General features: G+C 41.2%; 1 protein-coding gene across 3 annotated transcripts in view; it reads right to left on the bottom strand.

Moving 5' to 3' along the window:
- Smarcc1 (SWI/SNF related BAF chromatin remodeling complex subunit C1) overlaps nt 1-22,281 on the bottom strand; it is a 102,419-nt gene extending 80,138 nt beyond the window's left edge. For 2 of the 3 annotated variants that reach the window (XM_034483668.2, XM_076917320.1), the window contains exons 1-7: nt 21,972-22,262; nt 18,864-18,983; nt 15,527-15,612; nt 9,090-9,171; nt 6,346-6,438; nt 3,544-3,613; nt 2,189-2,258 (exon numbers count right to left, since the gene is read on the bottom strand). In XM_034483668.2, the coding sequence (XP_034339559.1) occupies nt 2,189-2,258; nt 3,544-3,613; nt 6,346-6,438; nt 9,090-9,171; nt 15,527-15,612; nt 18,864-18,983; nt 21,972-22,163 (713 nt within the window). In that variant the 5' untranslated portion in view covers nt 22,164-22,262. Of the gene's footprint in view, nt 1-2,188; nt 2,259-3,543; nt 3,614-6,345; nt 6,439-9,089; nt 9,172-15,526; nt 15,613-18,863; nt 18,984-21,971 lie in introns of all 3 variants that reach the window. The other variant, XM_034483666.2, reaches the window with a different exon arrangement.
- Between the last annotated feature and the right edge of the window lie 4,285 nt (nt 22,282-26,566).

Here is a 26,566-nt window from a genome sequence, read left to right as displayed (position 1 = left end):
CATGTCTGTGCACCATGTGCATGTCTGTACAGCATGTGCATGTCTGTGCCCATGGGGGTGAATAAAGGAAGCTGGGTCTCCTGGAACTGAAGTTACAGAGTGACATGTGTGTGCTGAGAACCAAACTTGGATCAGTAAGAACTCATTAATCAAACAACTCTCCAGCCCCCAAGATTCCTTTCTTAAAGACATACATCTTAATTAATGGATTAATAACATGCTAAGACATCCCTTTAGCAAATAAATCTCTTTGAGATAAGCGAAATTATATTATGCTTTAAATATGAAGTCTTACCTACAAGGTTCACAGGTTAAAGAATATAACTGGGCCACGAAGGAGTTAACTATCAATGAATCAATTCACTGAATTCATACTTGACTGAGATATTAGGACAGGCAGACTAGGTAAAGGAAACGGGCAGACTAGAAGAAAGAAATTGATATTCAGTCGTATACCTCCACAGGGACATCTTGGCCTTGCAACTTCTTATATGTCTGTGTTTCCTGGCTGCTACCTCTGCTGCAGCACAGCCCTATACAATGCTTAGGCATACAAGCATACAGTAATAGGCAAAGCAATTAGTTACCATGAAAAGGTAACTAACTCTATTTAGAAAATAAAGAACTCTCCTATACTTTTTCTTGTTTTGTTTTGTTTTTTAAGACAGGGTTCTCTGTGTGTAGCCTTGTAGGCCAAGCGGGCCTCAAACTCTGTGCTAGTTTAAAGCTGTGGCCACCATTCCTGGCTGACATAAATCTTTATGCCACAGCATACATATTAGAGTTGCCTATGTGAAGACTAGAGCCTAAAGGCTCCAATCACAAAGTAACAGAAAAGAAATAGTAACATGAATTACCCTACACTGAAAATCCCATTAGAATATCACACTGCATTTCTTAAGTATATAATTACATGTATCAATGCTCAACGGCTTTAATATTTAAAAAGATAAAGTTGCTTCAGATGTAAAGCACCTAATCTTTAGCATGTATAAAGACCTGGATTCAATCCCTCACCCAATCCTCAGACAGAGGAGGGGGACGGAGGGAGGGGGAGGAGACAGAGACAGAGACAGACAGATAGAACATAAAAAGGGAACAGGCATGATGGTGCAATGCTCTTAATCCCCAGCACTGGGGAGACAGTAGTAGATAGCTGTATTGAGCTTGACGTCAGTCTAGCCTGCGTGGTAAATTGCAGGTGAGTCAGGACTACATAGTGAGAACCTGTGTAAAGAGGTTTATAAATCATATAAATTTTAAATAAAAAATAGACAGATGGAAATGTGGAAATTTGTTGCAGCCCGCGCTGCCCCACATTGAGTGCCAAAAATGTTGAGAACTGCACTACCCCACGCTTGGGGGCCAGAATGTTGGGGACCGCTCTATCAATATTGGAACCCGAATTGCCAAAAGCCTTGGGGGCTAAATTGTTAGAGCCCGCACTGCCCCAAGTTGCTCCAGTCTGCCAGTCGGGGTTCAGCAAGAGAGAGAGAGTGAGGACAGAATCAAAGAATGGAGACCAAGACTGTGTGATTCAATCCCGTTTATTCTTCAGTCTCTCTTCTCTCCAAGTCCCTAGTTCCTAGTACCAAGTTCCTAGTCCCAAGTCTCAGGTGCAAGTGTCTAATCCCTAGTTGCTTGTCTCAAGTGCCTACTCCAAGTGTCTAATAATTTCTTCTGTCTGCCTCTTGCCTTTTATATGTCTCACTTCTAAGCCATACCTTTAAGTCACACCCTTAAATCATGCCTTTAAGTCTTGTCTCTTAATCTCTAAGTCACGCCCTTAAGTCACACACCTTTAAGTCTCACACACCCAAGGGAAAATCCTGGGTATCTAAAACAAGATGTTATCAGAGTGTGCTCAGCTGTTGTAGGCTATTATAAACAAGTCTCTTGTCAAGGTATATGGCTCAAGATGGCTACAAGGATGATAGCTGCCTTCTGCTCCCCACAGAAATTCAGCTGGGTGGCGGTAGTACATGCCTCTAATCCCAGCACTTGGGAGGCAGAAGCAGAGACAGGAAGATCTCTGTGAGTCCGAGGCCAGCCTGATCAGCCATGCATACACAGAGAAACCCTGTCTCAAAAAACAAAGGGATGGGAATGCTAATAGATTTCATCCTCACAGCCTGTAGGCATATGCGATTATCAAGACCAACATGAACAATCACAAGGTCAGAATTACCTGTCCGGGTAGAAGCCCCAGTGCACCAGCACTTGCTTGTCTCTCCTCATCACTGGCCTCAGCCATTCCTCTGAAAAAAGAAAAACATCAAAATATGGCCTCAATTTAGTTAGGATTAAAATATATATATTTAATATTATGTGTATGTGTGCTCCCAAGTGTCATATATGTATACAACATATGTGCAGGAGCCCAGAGATCACACAAGGTGTCAGATGGCCAGGAACTATGGTTACAGACAGCTGAGATATACTTGTAGTTTCTGAGACCCAAACTCTGGTCCTCTGCAAGAGTTTTTAAGTGCTCCAAAGTGCTGAGGTTAAAAGTGTGTGCCACCACTGCCCAGCAAATTAACTTATTAACAGATGTGTTCAAACACAAAATGAGAGAAGCTAATGATAAATCACTTGAAGTACCAAATCAAAGGGAGAGAAACAAAACAAAAGTGAGTAAGTCTAAGGGATTTATGAATACTTTGAGCGGACCAATAACCCTACAAAGCAGCAGCATTTGGAAGGTTGAGGCAGAATAATTTCAATTCAAAGCTGGCATGAGCTACATTGTGAGATCCTTACACTAATAATAGAGAAAAAAAAATCCCACCACTTTAATGTTAGGGTGCATATTCAAGGCTGGAAACATTCGGGCCAATGAGATGTCTCAGCCAGTCCATCCTCTTGCCAATGCAACTGACTTCAATTTGAATCACAAACCCTATACACATAAAAACACTTCACATGAGCTGACTGTCCTCTGGCCTCTACAAGCTCACTGTGGCACAAGGGCTCCCACATGTATACACATCACACACCAAACAAATTTAAAAACCAAGAGAGGAAAAAAACAGGTGGGGGGTGTGTCAAGGAGAAAGAACAGCTGGGAATGTAGCTCAGTGGGTAATGGGTCCTAGTCCTATACCCAACAGCCCATACTCTCAACAATTGAGAGCTGAGGGCATAAAGGTCTCAAGTTTAAGGTAGTTTTGCCAACATAGAAAGTTCAAGGCCAGTCTGGGGTATATGGAACCCTGCCTCAATTTAGATAGTTTACTGAACTCTGTGACAGTCAATAATCACCTGCCTCAGATATCCCTGTATGTTTAGCAGTTCACAGCAATCATCAACAGTTAGTGTAAAATGGGTGCTAAACTGTTAGAATACTGAGCGGCACAGGTTAAGTTCACTTTCTAAAAGAATCAAGTGATCTAATCGCGACTAACACACCCAGCCAAGTGATACATTAAATAAAACAAAGAACTCTACGTTATTTAGACGTGTTTTAGAAGAAGGGTACATTATTTATACCCTAAGGGACAATGTATGTGTTAAAGAGTTTATAACCAACAGCTAACTTACCATCCTCTTGTGAGGAAGGATATGGATAAATATGGTGGGAAGCTTTTGACTTCTCATCAGTAAATGTACCCTGCAAAGCAAATAAAAAAGTAACATAAAAATAAGGCACATGGCAAGCAAATCATTAGATGTAGATGCAAATTCTCTAAGAAAAATAAAAGCATCTTAAAAATTTTTTTGTCAAGCAAAGGAATAACAATAGAAAATAGTGTTTCTAGATATACAATTAAGGATGGAATATTCTTTATCAAGTGTTTCAAAGGTCTGAGTTTTTCAAAAAGATTTGAGAATATTTGTATATCTTTATCAACTATCATTAATCCCAAACCAAAAACTTCTCTAAACATTGAACTTACTGAGTATGTTAGCACTCAAAATGTTGTCCCTTTACCATCAATAAGCATGCCTCAAGTTCTCAAAATTATTCCACAACCATCATAAACAATGAGCATGGGAACGCAACAATGTAAGAGTAAACTAAAGTGCGTTCACCTCGGAAAAAAAATATACAGTTTTAGCCAGACCTCGAACCTAAGAACTTAGGAAAACAGAAGGCTAGAGAATTGAAGGCCATAACTTTAAAGCTAGTCTAAGCTACTTGAGACTGTCTCATAAAATCAAACAAAACAAAAACAACCCCCCAAGTCTCCAGTATGTAGCTGGTTTCCAGCTCTCCGCCCTCTTGCCTTAGCTGTCCGGCACCAATCACCATTCATCATTAGCTGACATCAAGTCTGGCACAGAAACTGGGGCTACATCAAAAACAGATGAGACCCTTGAATCAACCACAGTGTACATCTTCGCTGTCACTTTATGTCAATGTTGGAACACTGCTAAGAAAATTAAGGGTAAAATATAACTAGATCAAAGACTACTAAATATATCTTAAAAACAAAAACCCTCAAAGCCATTTAGACTAACAACGGCTCATTCTTGATACCACACAAACAAGAAAAGTCAAGTATTCAATTTTAAGTAGCAACTCAAGGCATCCTCTACATTTCTTCTTGAAAAATGAATATTTACTCATTATTCCAAACCAATAAACATAATGCCACTTTATCTGTAGAAAACGAAAATATAAAAAAATTAGAACTACCTAAAACAGTTATCTGCCTCCTAAGTAAAGACTTCAGACTCACTTGATTATCAGAATACATTTCTGAACGGCTATCAGAAAGGTGGAAAGGAGTCTCCATAGCTAGTAAGTGTGAGCCAATGTCCAACAGTGTACTTAAAAGCTTGGCCAGGAAGCCTGTCACTACTGCATTCCAACCTCAGCTCTATGATCTACTACTCAGATGATATAGCAAGTCATTCTATGCATATCATCTGTGAAGTAGAGTAATAAATTTTATGTTTATCGGTGTTTTGCCAGTGTATGGTTGTACATGCCCAGGAAGTCCAGAAGAGGTTTTGGATCCCCAAAAACTGAAGAAGCAAAAGGTTATGAACTGTCGTGAGTGCTGGAAATCAAACTGGCATCTTTTGAAAGAACAGTTAGAACTCTTACCCAGGGTAATCTTTCTAGCATCACAGTATTTTAAAAAGATTTATTTATTTTATGTCCATGAATGTTTTGCCTGTATTTGTCTTTCCACTACATGTTCCTGAAGCCTATAGAAGTCAGAAGAGACTTTCAGATGAACCAGAATGAGAGCTACTGTGGGGCTACAGAGAACTGAACCCAGACCTTTACAATAGCAACAAGTGCTCTTAACCACTGAGCCATCTCTGCAGCCCTAAAAGGGAGTAATAAATTAATGGTTCTCTTAAGAATTTTGTCAGGCAAGTAAGATGCCTCAGAGGTTAAGAGCGCCCTCTGCTGCTGCAAAAGACCTTGGTTCCCAGCATCCTTGCATGAGCAGTTCCAGAAAACCTGATGCCCTCTTCTAGTCTCTACTGGTACTCTCATATACAAACATTTCAAATAAAGTAACAAGTCTAGCTCAATGACACAAGCCTTTTATTATCCTAGTACTCCAGAGGCAGACAGATTTCAGTGAGCTTAATGCCAATCTGTTCTACACAATGAATCCCAAGCCAACCAGAACTACATAGCAAAACCCTGCCTCAAATTGACTGATTGACTGATTCAGTGTTAGCCATTAACTCATTTAAAATGTTCCAGTGAAGTTGTATTCAAGAACAGTATTATTATTAGTGAGTCCCTACAATACTATGACACCAGAGCTAGAGCAAGTCAAAGCTCAATACAAGAGGCAAGCATTATGTGAAGTCCTAGTTGTCAACTCCAGCAGCACCTAGAAGACTTTATGAAACCAACTAGAAAATCTAGATCTCTTTCAAGAGTATCCTTGGAAAACAATCAGTAAACAACAACAAAAATATCTGTTTGAAATAAAATAAGATAATCAAAGCACCAACTGCAGGGAACAGCGGTTTGTTCATATTGAAAGTCTTGCTACACCGCCTCAGTAGCCTCTCAAGGACCCTCTAATACCTACAGGCATGCACTATCATGCTCACCTAGAAACCAAAGTTGTTTCCACTCATCTTACAAAAAGGATATACATAAAAAATACAACTAGATGTTGAAGGGTGAGGGTGGGAGAGAGCAGACTAACAGGACTTCAAACACTCTGAGTAAAGAGATTATATTGGCCACTTTTTACTATATAAGCAAAATCTAAGGCTATCATAAACTCATCCCAATGAACGTTTTAATGTACTCAAGAACTCCGAGAAATCCTTCCTTCAAAACAGACACATATAAAGTGCAGAGTTTTGGCATTTATTAAAGGCGTATTACCACCACACTAAAGCAGTCATGCCTATTACCTGATGCCGTTTGATGATATCTTTTAACTTGTTAGCCAACTTCAAATCAATGTCTGGAATGAGGTAGATGTTGGGTCTAGTCAGACAGTTGTTCTGAGAAAACAAAGACAGACTTTGAAACTCAAATGGCCTTGAAATGATGTCCACTAACTGTTCACCATTGTTATAGATTATTTATTTTAATTGTATGTGGAGATGTGTACACCATGGCATACATGTAGTCATTAGACAAGCATATGAAGTCATTCTCTCCTGCCATGTAGGCTATCAAGTACCTTTACCCACTGAGCCACCTCACAGGTCATGGGCCTGTGACCATTCATTATCTTAATGGCTAAAGTTGATATTTAAACCTACATTTCTTAACATAGGAAAACAACCTATTTGGTTTTTGGGGGGAGTTGGGAGTGGGGTGGGGGTTAGGGGTGTGGTGAGTCAGGATTCTCTGTAGCCACGGATCTCTCTGTAGACCAGGGCTGACCTCAAACTCAAAGATCCACTTACCTCTACCTCCTTGACTGCTGAGATTCAAAGTGTGTATTCCTGTGCCTGGCTTGAAAGACATCTTTTGATACACAATATGATAGTCTTATCTCAAAATAAAACCTAGATGGCTCAGCAGGCTACTTAAAATCATCCCCAGATCCCTTCTGCAGCTAGACTCTGACTGTTGATAATCATTTGAATGAAGTTATTGTTAAAATACAGCAAGGTCAGAACAGTAGACCTTTAATCCTGGCATTCAGAAAGCTGAGGAAGGCTGATCTCTTTTGAGTTCCAAGACAGCTGGAACTGTATAGTGAGACCCTATCTCAACTCTCATGCCACAATAAAGGAAGGAAGGAAGGAAGGAAGGTAGGTTGGTTGGTCGGTCAGTCGGTCGGGGAGATGTTTCTGTAAGTGCAGAATAAGCATAAGGAGTTGGTTCTGAATATCCTGTGTTCACACAGAAGCTGAGAGTGATGGCACACATCTGTAGTCCAAACTGATGTCTCCAATGTGTAATAGACAAGCTATCATCCCAGAAGCTTTTCTGCCATTCACTAACCAAAACGGCTATGGTCCAGGTTCAGTGAGAGATTCTTTCTCAAAAAGGTGAGGTAAGGAAACATCTCAATGGTTAAGAGTACCAGATGTTCTTACAGAGACTCAAGGTCAACTGTCAGTACCCACATGGCAGATCATTCCAGTTACAGGGAATTGGTGCCATCTTCTGACCTCTGTATGCACTGCACATACATGATACACAGACACACAGACAACACTCATACATAAACTAAGACTTTTTAATCAGAGCTAGTCTGGTGTGATGAAAATGCCCACTGCGCAAGCCCATGAACCTGAGTTCAATCCCCAGCACTACACAAGAGAGGGGAGAAAGAACTTACTCCACCAGCTATTCTCTCCCCTCTACACACATGCCATGGCACATGCGCCCATAATTACACATTGTGTAGAGACATAAAAATAATTAATTTCAAACCGAGCAGTGGTAGCACACGCCTTTAATCCCAGCAACTGGGAGGCAGAGGCAGGCAGATCTGAGTTCAAAGCCAACCTAGTCTACAGAGTGAGTTCCAGGACAGCCAGGACTACACAAACTGTCTCCAAATCAAAACAAACAAACAACTCCAGCAACACCAGCAAAGCATGAGGTGGAAACCTCTACCAATGGTACAGTTCTTGCCTAGCTCATGCTCTAGGTTCCATCCTCAGCACCATAAAACCACTCCCCGTCAGAAAAAGGAAAAAACGAAACCAAAATCTCAGAAACAGAAATTTAACCATTCTTACATTCAAATTATGATCCAGCTGAGGGAGAAACAGTAGGTATTTATTATACAACCAGGGAGCAAATGCAAAGAAAGTGACTCCATAATAAAGTCAACATCATGAAGAGTGCGTACAGCACAAGGAAGAACACAATGACAGGCTGTGGCAGTGTATGCACCGATTTCCCCTCAGCACTTGGGAGGCAGAGACAAGGAGTCCAATGCTCTATGGCTCCACGCACTCCAGGGCTTCAAAGTGAGAAAAATGATTCAAATAATAAATGAAGGGGCTAGAGAGATGGCTCAGCAGTTAAGATCACTGACTCTTCAGAAGGTCCTGAGTTCAATTCCCAGCAACCACATGGTGGCTCACAACCATCTATACTAGGATCTGATGCCCTCTTCTGGGGTGTGTCTGAAGATGGCTACAGTGTACTCATATAAATAAACAGTAATAACAAATGAAGTAAATAAAGAGAAATATCACATATGCCTTTAATCCAGCAGAAAGAAGAATCTCTTTGAGTTCAAAGGCAGCCTGATCTACATAGTAAGTTCTAAGTCAGCCTAGTTCTAGTTTATATAGTGAGTTTCAGGAAAGTCAGGCCTAAAGGAGACACTGTCTCAAAAGTAAGAAAAGAAAAATTTTGGTATGATACTTATCTGTCTTAAATGACCAGATCAATTATAGCTCTAATCCCAATACAAATAAAAACAATAAAATTATGTATTTCAACAAAATCCCCCCTTTATCTTTTGCAATCTAATAAAGACAGTCTTAGAATTAAAAGTGGAAGTATATTAAAGTGACTTATAGATCTAAAGTTAGGAATAGGGGCTACTGAGGCAGAATTGTTAGGCCGACCTGGGACTAAAGAAGCCCTATCTACAACATGATAGAAGGGAAAGAGGAAAGACTGAGGCAAAGGAGGGGGTGGGACGGGAACAACAAGGCCTAAGTCTCCAACTTACCTGTACCAATGTTTTCTCAATGTTCATGAACATTTCAACATTACGATCCATTCGGGATGGATTCTGAAGATCAAATCTCCGCCTAACAGAGAAAAAAGCTTTAATAAGTTTCTTTACTTTTTCTTTACTCTTCAGTCTTAAGCAAGTGGAAATTTGATTGTGGAATTTAACTTAAATGAATTTAAAAGACTTAGAAACTAATCTAGCCCAAAGATGACTCATCCACAGAATCCACAGTGGAAGAAAAGAACAGATTCCTAAGTTGTCCTCTGACCTACACACAGACACACATTAAAAATTGGTTACATTTTCTTTAAAGACACATCCCAGGGCTGGAGAGATGGCTCAGTGGTTAAGAGCACTGACTGCTCTTCCAGAGGTCCTGAGTTCAATTCCCAGCAACCACATGGTGGCTCACAACCATCTGTAATGGGCTCCGACGTGTCTGAGACAGCTATAGTGTACTCATATGCATAAAATAAATAAACAATTCTTTAAAAAAAAAAAAAAAAGACACATCCCAGTCAAAACAAAGTACCAATGTCATGAATTCCTATTTTCCTTCAGCCTAAGATATATCTATACATGATATAGAAAAGTAGTTCACAAAGCTGGGGACACAGTTTGTGATAGAATGCATGCCTAGCATATAAAAGGGATTGGATTCTTCAACCCCAACCATTACAAGGGGAGAAATGGAAAGTAATGGTATTCCACAGATTTAATGACAGGGAATCACATATGCAAACATGGAAAAGTTTACTCAAAATACACACATTTTTAAAAATTTTTTTAATTTTTTAAAAAGCCATATTGTTTACGGCTGGCAAATGGCAGTAAAGATGCTGAGAAGCTGTAAGACTGACAACCGGAGCTCCATCTTAGTGCCTCATGGAAAGGGAACTGCCTCCAAAAGTTGTCCTCCTACATGGATGATGCCTCTGCCAGATGTGGAGAGCTTTTGGGGCCCAGGAATCTGACATTGGGCCAGGATGAGGAAGTTAATTACAGGCAGGAATCTAATTTTAGGCTAGAATCAAGAAGTAGGCTTCTCATGAATATGACTTTCAGCTAGGACTGGGAAGTAGGTTCAGATATCTTGGTCATCCTGATAAGCCCCTAGAAACAGTGATCACAGGAGTGATCAAATGACTTTGTTTATTACCTTGCTTGTTCCTCAAATATTTGTGTTTATTGTACTGCTTGACCTTATTACTTGCATCTAATGGTATAAAAGCAGATTGGGAAAAAAAATAAATCCGCCTCAGCCTCAGAACTGACTGGGGTCATGCTACAATCTTGTCTAATTGTCTTTTTTGTTTTTAATCCTCACTCCTGCGCTGGAGAACCTGTTGAACTGACTGAGCTGACCTGGTCACTCATGAATATATACAAAAGGATTTTAGTTACTGTGTTGCTGGGCATGGTGGTGCACACCTTTAATCACAGTACTAAGGAGGTAGGGGCAAGTGAATCTCTGTGAGTTTCAGGCCAGCTAACACTACAAAAATCAAAACCAAGAACAAAAAACCCTATCTCAGGGGGAAAAAAAGGAATTTTAGTTATTTTACAAGACAGAAAATATGACACACACAAATGGACGCCACAGCACATGGTGGAAGTCAGAGAAAAAAAACAGTTCACAACTCTGCAAAGGAAGATGAAAGCTATGCTGTATGCTAATCTCTTAGGACTGCTTCCACTCCCACATCAGGTGACTCCCAACTGCCTATAACTCCAGCTCCAAAGGATCTGCTGCTCTCCTCAGGCCTCTATCGACACCTACACTCACATGTATATACACCCCCCCCCGAGATCCTATAAACATAACCCCAAAATAAATACATATACATAAATAAAAAATAAAATTAAAATGGTAATTTTCAACAAACCATGTTAAAGTTATTTTCTAAATTCCAGCAAATTCCATCTATCTGAAAAGTTACTGCAGGAAACAATAATGAAAGAGTTCTTACAGACAGCATTTTTATGCCAGGAAACAGCTACCGTAAAAGTAGATCGATGAAAGATTCTACAGTCAGACTTTATAAGGCAAACAAACAAAATTCACTAAGAATGAGTGGTGGTGGAGATTAAAATCAGTAAATTTCCAATGTTAATGCTAAGACATGAGACCTTAAAATCCAAAGGGTGGGTTAATGTAGGGAAACAAAGTGTGGAAAAAAAATCTAGAGACGCATCCTGGAAACAGGGATCTGCACAGGGAAAGAGACACATCCATCATGCTTAAGCACCCAAAAAGTTACTTTCAGCCAAAGGTATGAGTTTAAAAATAAGAAAATTGCTCTCTCCTACAAAATGCCCAAAGGAAAGAAGGCCAAGGGGAAGAGAAGGTGGCCCTGGCCCCCGCCATCATCAAGAAACAGGAGGCCAAAGAGGTGGCCAATCCTTTGTTCGAGAAAAGGCCCAAGAACTTCAACACTGGAAAGGACGTCTAACCCGAAAGATCTAACAGGCTTCATCAAATGGCCCTGCTCCATCAGCCACAGGGAATAAGCCTGGTCTCAGCTTCAGCTCCTCCACTGGCTTCCCTGCTGATGGACTCTAACGTCCTGAGTCCCAAGTCTGTAGTTCGCATTGCCACGCTGGAAAAAGGCTAAGGCTAAAGAACTCACCACTAAACTGGGTTGAAAAATGTACATTAAGTTTTCTGTACATAAATAATTACAAGACTAAAAAAAAAAAAAGAGTAAGAAAGTTGTTTTGACTCTTTGTTACGTTGTATTTTACAGCCTAGATTAAGTAAGAAAGCAGCATTTAATGTATGCTATTTAGCAGATACATTCCTCCAGACTTAAAAGATCTAAACTATCTTGGTACTAGAAAGACAAGTTGCGGTGACCACTCCTCACCAAAGACATGATGACAATCTTGAGAACTATTTTTCTGTAAACGGATTTTTTATGTTCCAAGCTGGCCTCAAAATCACCATCTGGCCAATCCTGATCATCTCACCTTGTCCTCCATGTGCTGCGATTATAAATCAGAACCCTGACAGACATCTCTGAGCACTTTTGTAAAAATACAGACTGAATATCTGATAAGGTTAGTATAAAGAGTCCATTGAAAAGACCCAAATGGAAAGATCATACAAACGGCCAACATGCAAAAAGCTTAATATCCCGATCCGTCAGGAAACAGGGCTCAAAACTGCCATGAGACATCATCTCATCTGTCTGAGTCTGTATCAGCTGTTCACCTGACAGCCTAGAGTCATTTAAGAAAATCTCAATTCAGAAGAAGCCCAAATAAGATTAGCCTTGTGGCAATGTCTGTGAGAAGCAGCCTTCAGTTCCTGCCCTGACTTCCCTCAGTGAAAGGCTGTGACCTAGAAGTGTATACCAAACAAGCCTTTTCCAACCTAAATCCATCTGGCTAGAGTATTTAACAACAGTATGGTGGCTGAACAAGACTAGCCCCCATAGGCTATGTTTGAATTCTTGGCCCCCAGCTAGTGAATGACTTTGTCGAAGAGGGTGTGCCATTGGGTGTAAGTTTTAAGGTTTCAAAAGACTATACCAGGCCCAGTGACTCTCTGCACCAGCTGCCTGAGAATCAGGATGTAAGGCTCTCAGCTAGACTACTCTAGCACCAAGCCTGTTTACTTCCCATGATAAACATGCAAGCCCCCATTTAAATGTTTTCTTTGGTACACGCCTTTAATCCCAGCACTTGAGAGGCAGAGGCAGGCGTACTTCTGAGTTGAAGCCAGCCTGGTCTACAGAGTGAGTTCCAGGACAACCAGGGCTACACAGAGAAACCCTGTCTCGAAAAACAACAAACAAACAAAATGTTTTCTTTATAAGGGCTGCCTTAGTCACAGTGTCTCTTCACAGCAATATAATGGGTAACAAAGACACAAAGCAACAGAATGAAACCTGATCATCTTAGTTATGAAGATTATAAAAGAGAAAAAAATAATGGGATACTTGAGAAACAGAATGAGGCTGAACCTGGTAGCTCAGGACTCCATCCCAACTTTTGAAGACTGTGCCACAGTGGTTTAAGTTCAATGCCAGCATAGCCTACAAAGTATGTGTTAGACTAGCAGCTTTAAAAATGTATTTTTTAAGCAGAGAGGGGAGGAGGTGTGACTTAGCAGTAGAGCACGAGGTAAGCATGCTTAAGACCCTAGCATGATGAGTCCTCAGCAGTCAAGAGAAATGGATACAATGAGTTCAAGTAGTGTGTGTTTTAGCTTGGTCCAAGGTTAGAGTGCATCAGCAGGGAAGCCAATGGAGAAACTGAAGATGAGGCCATGGCTTATTCCCTGTGCCTTATTTAGTTTGCTTTCCTTTTTTGTTTGTTTGTTTGCTTGTTTGTTTGCCACCTCTGGAATGCCCCCAAGTGAACTGGGACTTTCCACATCAATAAAAGAAAAAGAAAAAAATAGAAAGCCCTACAGGCTTACTATAGGCCAATAAAAGAGGTGTTTTCTCAAGGAAGGTTCCCTCTTTTCAGATAACTCTAGCTTGTATCATGTTGACAAAACAAAACAAAAAACAAACCAACAACCAGGATGGTATAGCTCCTCGAAAAATTAAAAATAAACATACAGCAAGCTATACATATGTCATTACTGGGTATATGCCCAGTATACCGGGTATATATGTCAAGACAATAGCGGCACTCACTTTTACTTCAATCCTATTTACAATAGCCCAGATGTGGAACTACCTACAAAGGGTAAGCAGCATGGAAGACTCACCCAAGAAAAACAAAATCATACCATGAAAGCTACCTAGAGTTTGATAATAAAAAGCCAGCACTGGCAGGGTATGGCAGCATAATGCCAGCACTCTGGAGGCAGTAGTGGGCATGTTTCTTTTGTTTCAAGCCAGGCTGGTGCATATAGGGAGGAGTTTCAGGTCAGCCAGGGCTTTATCCTGAAACACTCTGTGTCAGACAAACTCCTCAACCTCATACACCAGCACTCAGTCTTCAACTGTATCCATTTCCTAAGAATCCAAAATCAAAACACAGAGTTCAATCCCTGAAACCCATGTGGTGGAAGAGAACTGACTCCCACAGATTGTCTTCTGCCTTCCACAAATGCAGGCACATGCTCACATGTAAATATATAAAAACGTAATACAACTTTTTAAACATTTACTTTATGTATCTAAGTGTTCTATCTGCACTACACCTGCATGCCAGGTCATTTATTATATGTATGTGAGTACACTGTCGCTGTCTTCAGACCCACCACAAGAGGGCATCAGATCCCATTAATAGATGGCTGTGAGTCCCCATGTGGTTACTGGGAATTGAACTCAGGACCTCTCGAAGAGCACTCGGTGCTCTTAACTGCTGAGTCATCGCTCCAACCAAAAAAAAACGTCATAAAACTTTTAAGGTAAGATCCCCTCCCCAGCCCATCCCCCTACCCTCAAGACCTGAGGACCAAACCCAGGGCCTTCTACCACTGAGCTAAATCCCCAACCCCAAGGTAAGATTTTTTAAAAAAAGATTTATTTATTTTATTTATTTGAGTACACTATAGGTGTCTTCAGACACACCAGAAGAGGGCATCAGATCCCATTACAGATGGTTGTGAGCCATCATGTGGTTGCTGGGAATTGAACTCAGGACTTCTGGCAGAGTAGTCAGTGCTCTTAACCTGAGTCATCTCTCCAGTCCAAGATTTTTTTTTTTTTTAAAAAGAAGTTAACTCTATCCTTCAGAAGAAAACCAAGTTACTAAGAAATTTTGCCACATCCAGAAAGATAAAACTCTTAGCACTGCAATTCTAAAAATTAGTTGTACAACCTCTTCACAAATACACAATTAAATTACCAAGGATTCCCACTCAACCAACCAGTCTGGTCTACATAGTAGGTTTTAGGACAACTTTACTAGAGACCCCATTTCAAAACAACAACAAAAAGTAAACAACAAAACTACCCAAAAAAAACGAAACATACTATTTCTCTAATAAAAACCATTTAGTTTTGGATGTTTACTGAGGGGGTTGTTACAGACTCAAAGAGATCTGCCTGCCTCTGCCTCAAGTGTTGGGATGAAAGAGGTTCCTACCACCACACCTGACTGAAACTACAATCTTGAGGAAAAAGTCTTTTATAAAGTGAAATAGTCGCTGGGCAGTGGTGGTGCATACCTTTAATCCCAGCACTTGGGAGGCAGAGGCAGGCGGATTTCTGAGTTCGAGGCCAGCCTGGTCTACAGAGTGAGTTCCAGGACTACACAGAGAAACCCTGTCTTGAAACCACCCCCCACCCCCCACCACCCCCAAAAAAAAAGAAAGAAAAAAAAAAGTGAAATAGTGAAAAATTAAAAAAAAAAAAAAAGCCTTACCTTGCCATTAACACCAATATTCTGACAGAACCCTCTACATAAAAAAGAATATGATCTCATACCAAGTACCATCAAAACAGGAAAATGAATTAAAAACTTACCACCCCTGTTCGTTTTTGTACTTGTAAGCAGCCCCAAGAATGTGACACAAGGTGCCTCCAGCTTTGAAATCCATGAAACATTTTGCCTACAAACCATAAATTGCACAAGAGAATAAGAAAAAGTTTCAATAACATCATGTTATACTTGAAATGTAAAGCCTCCTATCTGCAAGAAGTGTTCTACCAGTCAACTAACTGTACTGCCAGGCCTCCTTTTTAAGTCTGGTTTTTAGATACCTTGGCTAATCTTAAGGTCATTCTGTAGTCCAAGGAAGACTTAAAAACTTTTACTTCAGCCTCCTAGGAACCTGGATTATATACTTACACCACAAGGTCTAGCTCACAGTGCTATTTTTACTTTTATCATATTTATTTTTTTGAAACAGGGTTTCTTCTCTGTGTAGCCCTGGAACTCACTCTGTAGACCACACTGGCCCAAAACTTAGAAACTCGCCTGCCTCTGCTTCCCAAGTGCTAGAATTAAAGGCGTGTGCCACCAATGCCCAGCTTCTGTTTTCTAAAAATAGGCTCTCGTGTAGTTCATGCTGGTCTCAAATGAGCAATGTGGCCAAGACTGACTTTCAACTTTAACCTCTCTGCCTCCATCTCCTAAGTACTGAAGAGACAGAGGAATGAGCTGCCACAACAAGCTAAAAGGAAGGGGGTTTTTCAGCTTTAAAATTATATTTACAGCTGGGCAGTGAGAAATCCTATTTCAAATAGCCAAAAGTAAATAAATGAACAAATAAAATCAAATCACATTTACTAGGCTGGAAAGATGGCTCAGCACTTGAGGTTACTAACACGAAAGTGGCAACTCACAACTATCTAAAACGCTAATTCTAGAGGTCTCAGGCTCTCCTGACTTCCACAAAGCCTGCAACCAAGCACACAAACCTACACTCAGAGTTACAGATATACAAAATAATTAAGAATTTTTAAAAGTCTTTAAAAGTAAAAAAATAGTTGGCAAGGGGGGATCTAGTGATGATGCACACCTTTAATCCAGCACTCAAGGCAGAGGCAAGAAAATCTGAGGCCAGCCTGATTCAGAGTGAGTTCTAAGACAGCCAGAGCTAAAAAACAGAAACTGTCTCAAAAAAATAAAAACAAAACAAAAAGTATCAATGCTGTTAACTGTCCTCCTCATGCAATTCCCTTTAACAGAATCCCAAACCAGAAACATCTTCCATTTGAGAAAATGAAAATTTTGAGAGGAAAAGAAACACATCTGGTTGTCTGGTCCTCAGCCATGAATTATTTTTAATTACGGTTTATGACTAAAAATATTCTCCTGTAATCAGCCAACCCTTAGTAAATAATGGCTTAGTTCCCAGGAGTTAAAATCCCATGTCCAAAGCACCCTATACTGTCATTTTTGGGTGATGACACTTAGATATTCAGAATTAGGAATAACAAAAGAATGAGAATCATATTTTAAAAATAAATATCTGCTTTGTTTTTGTTTCTAAGACAGGGTCTCACTGTAGCTCTGGCTGTCCTGGAGCTCACTACAGCGACCAAGCCGGCCCTCAATTCAGAGATCCAACTGTCTCAGCCTCCCGAGTGCTTGGACTAAAGATAAAGGTGCGTATCTTTATACCAGACTTTAAAAAAACAAAACCAAGTAAAAAGCTTTATTCTAGAACAGACAGAGCTGGAGACTGTCTCAGAAACAAAAAGTATTTTATATATGCACAGATGTTACTCTAAATTATGTAACATTTGATAAACTACACTAAATATTATGTTGCTATATATATTTTAGATTTATTTTATGTATATGGCATTTTGCCTGCATATATGCACATGAACTATGTGCATACCACACATAGAAGCACACACATACATAAATAAAAATTAATAGTCATTTAAGAATATTTATTAACTGGGCATGGTGACAATTTTTTTAAGATTATTTCATATATGAGTACACTGTCACTGTCTTCAGACACACCAGAAGAGATGGTTGTGAGCCACCATACAGTTGCAGGGAATTGAGCCCAGGACCTCTGGAAGAGCAGCCACTGCTCTTAATCACTATCCATCTCTCCAGCCCTGGTGACACACAATTTTAATTTCAATACTTAAGAGGCAGAGACAAAGGCATTATGTTGAACTTATGGCCAGCCTGGACAACAGTACATTACATGATAGCCAAGGCTATACAGAGAAACTGTCCCCCCAAAAAAACCCAAAACAACTGAACAAACCAAAAGAAAGAAAAAAAATTTAATTGATAAAATTTGTATTTATTAGCTGGAAATGATACTGCATGACTTTAATTTCAGCACTTGGGAGGCAGAGGCAGGTGGAGCTCTGTGAGTTGCAGGCCAGCCTGGTCTACAAAGTGAGTCCAGGATAGCAAGGCCTAGTAACATTGAGAAATCTGAAAAACAAACCACTGTATTTACTTATTTTGTGGTAGGGAACACAAGCGATACAGCACAAGAGCAAACATAAGAGGATGATTTAAGAGAGCGTGTTCTTGTCTTTCACCATGCAGGTTCAGAGCTGGAATTCTGGTTCTCAGGTGGAGGAGCACGTGCTTTCATTTGCTCAGACACCTCACTGTTCCTTGATATAATTTTAGAAGTATATGCACAAGGCCCTAGGCTCAAAAACCAGAAAGAAGCCAGTCTCCAATTCTGTACAAGCGTGTTTCTGCCATGGCTCTCTACTAGAATACTACAGTTATCTGATTGCTAAGAACACTCATCTTGTTCACTGTTTTCTTCTGTAGAAATTCATTTACATACTTCATGTGGCAGAGAAGGTAGCAACTCAAGGTGCTTGCTACCAAGCCTGATGACTTGACTTTGTTCCCTGTGCCCCATGTGGTGGAAAAATACGACTCCTGGGAGTTGGCCTGGCCTCATGCTTTTATGGCAGGCATGTGTCCAAACACATACAAGCACACACAAGTAAATAAATGTAAAATTTCAATTAACACACACACACACACACACACTACTCTAACAGACAAGTATCAGTATAGACAGCACAGCAGAGAGCAACCATAACAGAAAAATATTACTTCTTGGTGATTGCTGCAGAATATAAAAGACATTAAATGGTAGAGCCCACAAGAATTCTACCACTAAGCTGAAAATAACAGCACAGCCTGTAACCCCAGCTCAAGAAGTGAAGATGAAAGGAACAGTTCACAGCCTGCCTGTAATACAGACGGCTCCAGGACAGCCTTGGGCTTTGTGAGTTGTCTGTACAAGTTGTTCCCTCTACCCCTATACTCCCTGGCAACAGTAAGGAAATCAACAACTATAAGTGACACCTAAAAGTACTGAAACTGAAGATGCTACCAAGTTCATGCACTTACAGGTAGTTTGGTGAAAGCTGGGTTGGTGACATGCTTCCCAAAGGCATCTTCTTGGAACTGTAGAAGCTGCACCACCAATCCAGCCAGTGTTTTATTGGTAGGAGCATCCGCATGAACATACTGCAAGATAAAGAAAGACACAGATTCAAAACCTGGTACAGCTAATGCTGGAGAGAAAGCCACACTACATTAGTTCCTGGTACCTACTAAGTAATGGCACTATACCACATTTTAGGTGCATAAAGTTCATTCTCCACCATAAACAATCATAAAAATAATACATGTACATACTTAAAGGCAGATCATAAATGCTAAAGAGATGGCTTAGCAATTATGACTAAACGCTCTTACCAGTACCCAAATGGCAGTTCAGAAATGTCTGTAACTCCAGTTGGAGATCCCATGACCTCTCCAGGTCTGAGGATACCAGTCATGTATGGAGTACACAGACATACATGCAGGAAAAGCACCCATAAACACCCACACAAAAGACTAACCAGGCTGGAGAGATGGCTCAGTAGTTAAGAGTACTCACTGTTCTTCCAAAGGACCCAGGTTCAATTCCCAGCATCCACATGACAGCTCACAATTGTAACTACAGTACCAAAGGATCCAACACCCTCACAGAGACATACATGCAGATTAAACAATGCACATAAAGTAAAAATAAATAAATCATTTTTAAAAAGGCAAGCCAATGGTAAAGACAGGAAGTAGTTTCATGACAAAGAAAGTATGAATTAATTGTAAAACCTTTGATAGAGCTGGAGGGATGGCTCAGCACTTGAGTGCATGGCTGCTTTTCCAGAGTATCCAGGTTTGATTCCCAGCACTCACATGGCAGCTCAAAACCATGCTAATTCCAGATGACCCAGAGCGTTCTTCTAGCTTATACATATACCAGGCAAACTTTGGTAGAGACATGCATGCAAGCAAAATACCCACACAAATAAATTAAAAACAAATTTAACTTTTTTTTTTTTTAATTTGAGCCCACTATTATGGCTCATCCTCATAATCCCCAGACTCTAGACTTGAAAGGCAGGTCTGTAAGGAACTGAAGACCATTCTAGCCAACAAAGGGAGTTTTGGGGCTTCTGAGTACAGTACTTTTTAGTTTTTTTGAAGTGAAGTCTTATGTGGGCCAGGCAGGAAAAAAGAGACCTTCCATGTCTCATTTGTTTCATATTAATTGCTGGTATTTAAATTTCTGTTCTAGTGCTGAAGATGGCTCAGAAGATAAGAATGCTTGCTGCTCTTCCCAAAGACTAGAGTTCAGTTCCCAGCACCCATATCATGCAGTTTATAACTGCTTTTACCTCCAGTTCCAAGCAATTAGATGCCATCTTCTGGCCTCTGTGGACATCCACATGCACGTGATACACACAAAGAAACCTTTAAGAAACCTTTAAGTTTATATGTTCTAAATACACTGTAAAATGCAATAGAAATGATTAGTAAACCAGTGTAGTGGCACATGTCTATAATCCTAGGCAGAAGACAGGCAGGCAGAACTTTCTAAGTTTGAGGTCAGGCTGGTCTACATAGTGAGACCTTGTTTCAGAAACAGGGGAGAGAAGGGTGAGGAGGAAGAGGACAAAGTTTAATGTACAGCAAGCAGAAGTCAACTCTATGTCTGACTTCAAAGCCTTAGAGACATGATCACTTCTGAAAGCACCAGTGTATTACCAAAGCAACCCAAGGTCCCTGTCAAACACAAATAGGCTTCACTAAGCTCCAGACACTGAATAAAAATGGTTCAGACTAGTTTGTCCTTTAGTTTTTTTAGGACAGGGTCTCCATTGGTAGTCTAGGTTTGCCTTGAGCTTCTTACATAACAAAGATGGCCTTGAACATCTGCTCTTCTTGCTTATACCTCTCAAAAAACTGCAGTAAGAGTAAGAGTAAAACCAATGCCTGGTTTTAATGTGGCGCTGGGGTTCAAATTCTGGACCTAACCCATGCTAAGCAAACACTCTACAAACCGATTTAAATACCCAGGTCCTAGTTTAACTTTTCATTCATTCAACAAACACTAAGCAACTATTAAGCAAGATGAGGCAGTTAAATGTCGACTATGAGACAGAACACGGAGTTGCATCTTCAGGCTTGCAAATCTCAATATCCATTCTTCGTCCTCAATGGGGTAACCACTACTACTGATTTTAAGAGTAGAGGAAGTAGAGGAATGACACCTAAGGGAGTCATTCTTCAACATTTATATAAAGGTAAGATTTTACTAGAGGTATTATTGGGGCCAGTGAGTTGGATACACGCAGGTAAAAGCACTTGTTACAAGCCTCACGACCTAAGTTCAATTCCTGGACCCGTATGGTGTTAAAGGAGAATCAATTTGCTTAAGTTGACATGCAAACAGGAGCTAGGTGCAAAAAACAAATAGATGTAATTTTTAAAGTATTAACAAAGGGTTAATTCACAACTTCGTAAAACAACTGACTCAGCAGAATTTGCATTCAAAAGTACGGGAAACAGGAGTCTTTTTCAAAAACATGATTAACATTACAAAAAATATAGACGATATAAACTGAGCTCTCACTTGTACTCACACCTTTACACATCACCTAAAGTACAACTAAGTAGAAAACCAACACTTTAATAGTCCTGTATCAATCCTACAATGCAAGATTTAAACCTACATTAATCCACAAGGTCAGTCATCCAAGGTCCCCTTCGAATCCACACAGGGTAGCAAGTCCTTAGTTACCTACCCGCTTAACAACTGGTCTCTAAACAAAACTTAAAGATACTTTTATTAAGATGGGCTCTTTGTTCACACACCTAAGGCAGCTAACAAAAGAACAGAAACACTCGCTCTGCGACTCTGTCCAGACTCTGTCTTCTGCACATAAGAGCGAGCAAGCTGGAACTTCCCACGCGAGTGCGTGGGCCCCAGAGAGCCAGCAGCTGGGCCAAGTCGCCGCGTGCCTGAAGTCGCCCGCGGGGGCGTGGCAAGCGCCGAGCCGGCCTTTGTTGTCCCTCGTGGCGCGCGGAGGGGGGGAGGGGCAGCCCCGAGGCTCGAGAAGCCAGCAGCCACCATCAGCCCCCGTCGCGTGGCTCCTCGGTCCCCAAGGGCGCGCGCGAACCCACCTTCTTGTAGTGCTTGCCCAGCCAGACTCGCACCGAATCTAGCTGGGACACCGTGTCCGGGCTCTCCCAAAACTTGCTGGCTGGGCCCCCGTCCTTCCTCCGGTACACGGCCAGTCCGGAGGCCGACGCCGCACCCCCTGCACCCACGGCGCCTGCTGCTGCTCCCGGACCGCCACCCGCTGTCGCGGCCATAGTCACCGTCCGTCGTGTCTACCGCCCGGCCTAGCCTGGCCCTCGCGGCGTTTCCCGTTCGCACCCGCGCGCGCGCGCAGATACCACCTCCTCCTCCTCCTCCTAGCCCCGCCCAGACAACCCTCTTCCGGCGCCGCGGCACGGCCACGCCCCTTCTGGACCCTGGAGCTGCAACGGACAGGCGCTGCGAGAGGTCGTACGCATGCGCAGCATGAGGGGCGTCCGCTACAGAAAGAGGCTGCCCGCCTTTTCCTCTGGTCTCTCAGGATTAAGCCCCGGCATTTGCTCTTAGAGGATACTACAAATGACTCTCCTGGGCTTCCCTTGTCTATTCGTTAGGCGATCAACAATCTCAAGGAAGTTTTGTATCACTGAGAAAGCCGTCTAGGGTGTGCAGTGCGAGCCGAGGGGCCCATCCCGAGCGCTAGTAAGCAATTCCTGCTGCGCCCGGAGGCCGCATTCGCTTTTGGAAACCTGCATTGAGGACCCAGTCTTGCTTGGGGCTTGGGCTTTACACACACTCGGGCCTTCATTAATGTTTCTCGAACCACATCAGATGGTTTCTGCCTCGTCGGCCTAGCTCCAGCTACTCCTGCGACCTCGACATTATCTTCCTTTGTGATAGCTGCACTTCAGGAACTCTCAAATTCATCACTTTAAAAGTATTCCAGAAAACCAGTCCCTGAATGATCAGGTGATCATTATCACCCAGCGGTTTATTTGTAGTTCTCTCTTCAACCTGGTGTTTTTATTATATCATCGGCTTTGGGAACAGGAGCTTTATCTACATTTGATGAATGAATAGTCTATGAAGGCTGAAAGTTTAAATTGTAAACAATGTGACTGGGTGTATTGGAAACGTGAACATCATATATGATCCTGAAGCTCTAAGAGAGGAGGTGTGATGAGTTTGTGGACCTTTAAAAAAAAAAAAAAAAAAAAAAAAAAGACCTAGCCTGGAAGTGGTGGTGCACACCTTTAATCCCAGGAGGTTGAAGCAAGAGGTTCTCTGAGTTCCAGGCCTGCATGATATACATACAGTTTGAAATCCAGGACAGCCAGGGCTACAGAGAAACCCTGTCTGAACAAACAGAATAGTCTGTCTCAGGCTATGTATTTGGCTCAGTTCTCAAAAGCCTGACAACCTGAGTTGGAACCCCAGAACTCACATAAAAGTGGAAGAAGAAATTCTTCATAAAATTATACTCTGACCTTCGGGCTATGCACTATGGCACACATACATCACCCATACCTAATTCTGGGTGGTCATAATCCCAGCACTCAGGAGACTGCTGAATTTTAGGCCAGCTTGTTAACATAGTTCCAAGACTACATACAGAGACCCTGTCTCAACAATAAAGTGGAGCAGGGCAGTGAGATGGCTCAGTGGGTAATGCAACAAACTAAATTCAATTCTGGAACTGGAACAATGGGAGGAGAGAACCAACCAACTAGCAAGTCCTCTGATTTTCACAGGCAGCCTGGGATAACATGTTTGTCATGGCACATTCACACCCACACACATAAGCAATGTAAATGCATAAATGTAATTTAAAAATTGTTTTAAAAAGAATAAACTTGGTCTCAAAAAGTGGATTATGCCACTTAAAAGCTTAAACTCTAGAACTACTAATAGCTGGTGTTTGTGAAGCACTATGTACTTCTGTAACACAATTTGCACTAAGCACACTTACTGCAGATAAGAAAAATGAACCATGGACAAAATGAAAGAGCAATCATAGAGAAGTTAAATAACTAGTGTCACGTAGTAGAGTCTGGCTTGTTTTTTTATGTGCATAAATCTTTTATTCTCCCATATATGTCTGTGTACTACATGTGTGCCTAGTGCCCATGAAAGTTAGCAGAGGGCATCCCCTGGAAATGGAGTTACAGATGGTTGTGAGCTACCATGTGGGTTCCAGGAATCAAACCCATGTCCTTTGCAAGAACAAGTGTTCTTAACTGCTGAGCCAGAATAACCAGAAATTATATCTGAAGTAAGCATCCCTTTTCAAGTATGTTGTTTGTTGATAGTACAATGGAGACATAAAAATGCATAGGAACACTGTGTAATGTAATTCTAGTTTCGGGGAGACAGGTGAAGGAGTTCAAGATCATCAGCTACCTCATGTTCAAAAACAGTTTATATGAACATGAGACACTCTTCTTAAAATCTATGTTGAGGGTCTATGAAATGGCTCACTGGGTGGGTAAAGGCACTTTGATCAAAGCTTAATGGACCTCAGAATGCATATGAAAGTAGGGGACAATCTTTGAAAGCTGTGCTTTCCTCTGACCTCCCCAAACACACAAAACTAAAAATAGTTTTGTTTTGAGGCTGGGATGTGCTATAGCCTAGATTGATCTGAAACATGATCTAGCCCAGGCTTGTCTTGAACTCATGTCAATATTTCCTCAGCCTCTCCAAGGCTGGGATTACAGGTATAACCTACCACACCAGGCTAGAAATCAAATAATGTTTATACATTGTATACTTATATTGGAATGTCAGATTGTTTCTGATAGATATGAAGAATTGCTAGGTATCAAAAATTAAAAGCCCTGCAGGGCGGTGGTGACACACACCTTTAATCCCAGCACTTGGGAGGCAGAGGCAGGCAGATTTCTGAGTTCGAGGCCAGCCTGGTCTACAGAGTGAGTTCCAGGATAGCCAGGACTACACAGAGAAACCCTGTCTCAAAAAACCAAATAAATAAATAATAAATAAATAAATAATAAAAGCCCAATATGGTGGCAAATGTCTCTGATGCCAGCACTTAAGAGTCAGAGATAAGCAGATCTCTGTGTCTTCGACTTTATAGATTGAATACCAGGATAGCCAGAGCTATGTAGAGAGACTGACTCTGTCCCATAAAACCAAACCAACCAAAAAAACCAAACCAAAAACAACCAACCCCCCACCCCCCAAAAAAGAAGGAAACAAAAAACTCAAAGTGTCAGGCCTTTAATCCCAGCACTAAGACACACACAAACAGATCTTTGTACACTTGTGGCCAGCCTGGGGTGAGAGCCTGTCTTAAAACAAAAGAACTGAAGAGATGGTTCAGTTGTTAAGAGCACTAGCTCTTCTACCAGAGGACCTGGTTCAATTCCTAGCATCTAAACAGTGGTTCATAACTATCTGTAACTCTTCCAGGGGATCTGACCTGCACTGTGCAGGCAACACAGCCATTCATACATGCATGTATGTATATATGGGAAAGCACACCTTGTTATACAGAGCTGAAACCCCAATTCCTCAAGAGGCTGAAGTAATTAGGATTGAAGGTTGCAGTGCACCTTGGGCCCATAAAGTGAATTCAAGGCCAACTTGGGCCTTGAATTTGGATTTGTCTCCAAATCCAAATCCAAAGTTAAAGCCAGGTGTGGTAGCAAGAGGTGTGTTCAACAGGAAGATCATTGAAATTAAGTTCAAGACTAGCTGTGGCTACATGGTGTCATCCAGGCTGATTGAAACAACAAAAAAGAGGACAATGACAGTGTACTCATATACATTAAATAAATAAATAAATCTTTTTAAAAAAAGGGGGGGGGCCGCTGGAAAGATGGCTCAGTAATTAAGAACACTGACTACTTTTCCAGAGGTCCTGAGTTCAGTTCCCAGCAACCACATGGTCGCTCACAACCATCTGTAATGGGATCTGATGCCCTCTTCTGGTGTGTCTGAAGAAAACTACGGTGTACTCATATACATAAAATAAATAGATAAATCATTAAACAACAACAACAAAGATACTTGAAATAATTAAAAGTGAAGGTTGGGAGGGAGGGTGTTGTGGAGAGACGGAGAGACGGCTCAGTGGCTAAAGGCTCTTGCTGCCAAATCTGATTACATGAGTCTCTAGGACCCACATGCTGGAAGGAAAGTCAGAATCCCACAAGTTGTCCTCTTAACTTCCACACAAGTGTTCCAGCACATATGCTAACATGCACACAGGTTCAAGAACGTTCACATCTACACACAAATTTACTAAAATGGATTTTCTAGAAAGTAAAGTTGAGTATGGTGGCACATGCCTGTAATCCCAGGCCCGGAGAAATAGAGGCAGAGGATGAGGCATTCAAGACCAACCTAGGGTACATAGCTAGTGTAAGGCTAGCCTAGAATACATGAGACAGACCCCAGAGAGAGGTTCTAAGGTGCCTAATTTGGCATAGTGTTATGTTGGAGCACAGCATGAAGGTCCTTGTGCCCATAGATATCCAGAGAAACCAGAAATGTTAAGCACAGAAGATTGTCTTTTCAATGGGAAAAGTGTAAATGTTCTTTCATCCAGAAAGCTGGCAATTGCAAGTGATTAATAGCTTGGTGATCTACATTATCTGTTGGGTAAGGTCATATGGAGCTTCTATGATAGGTACTGAATGTAGCTAATAATTTA

This window comes from Arvicanthis niloticus, chromosome 21 (genome assembly GCF_011762505.2).
Source record: "Arvicanthis niloticus isolate mArvNil1 chromosome 21, mArvNil1.pat.X, whole genome shotgun sequence".
NCBI classification, from domain to species: domain Eukaryota; kingdom Metazoa; phylum Chordata; class Mammalia; order Rodentia; family Muridae; genus Arvicanthis; species Arvicanthis niloticus.
This window is presented reverse-complemented; position numbering and strand designations above follow the sequence as displayed.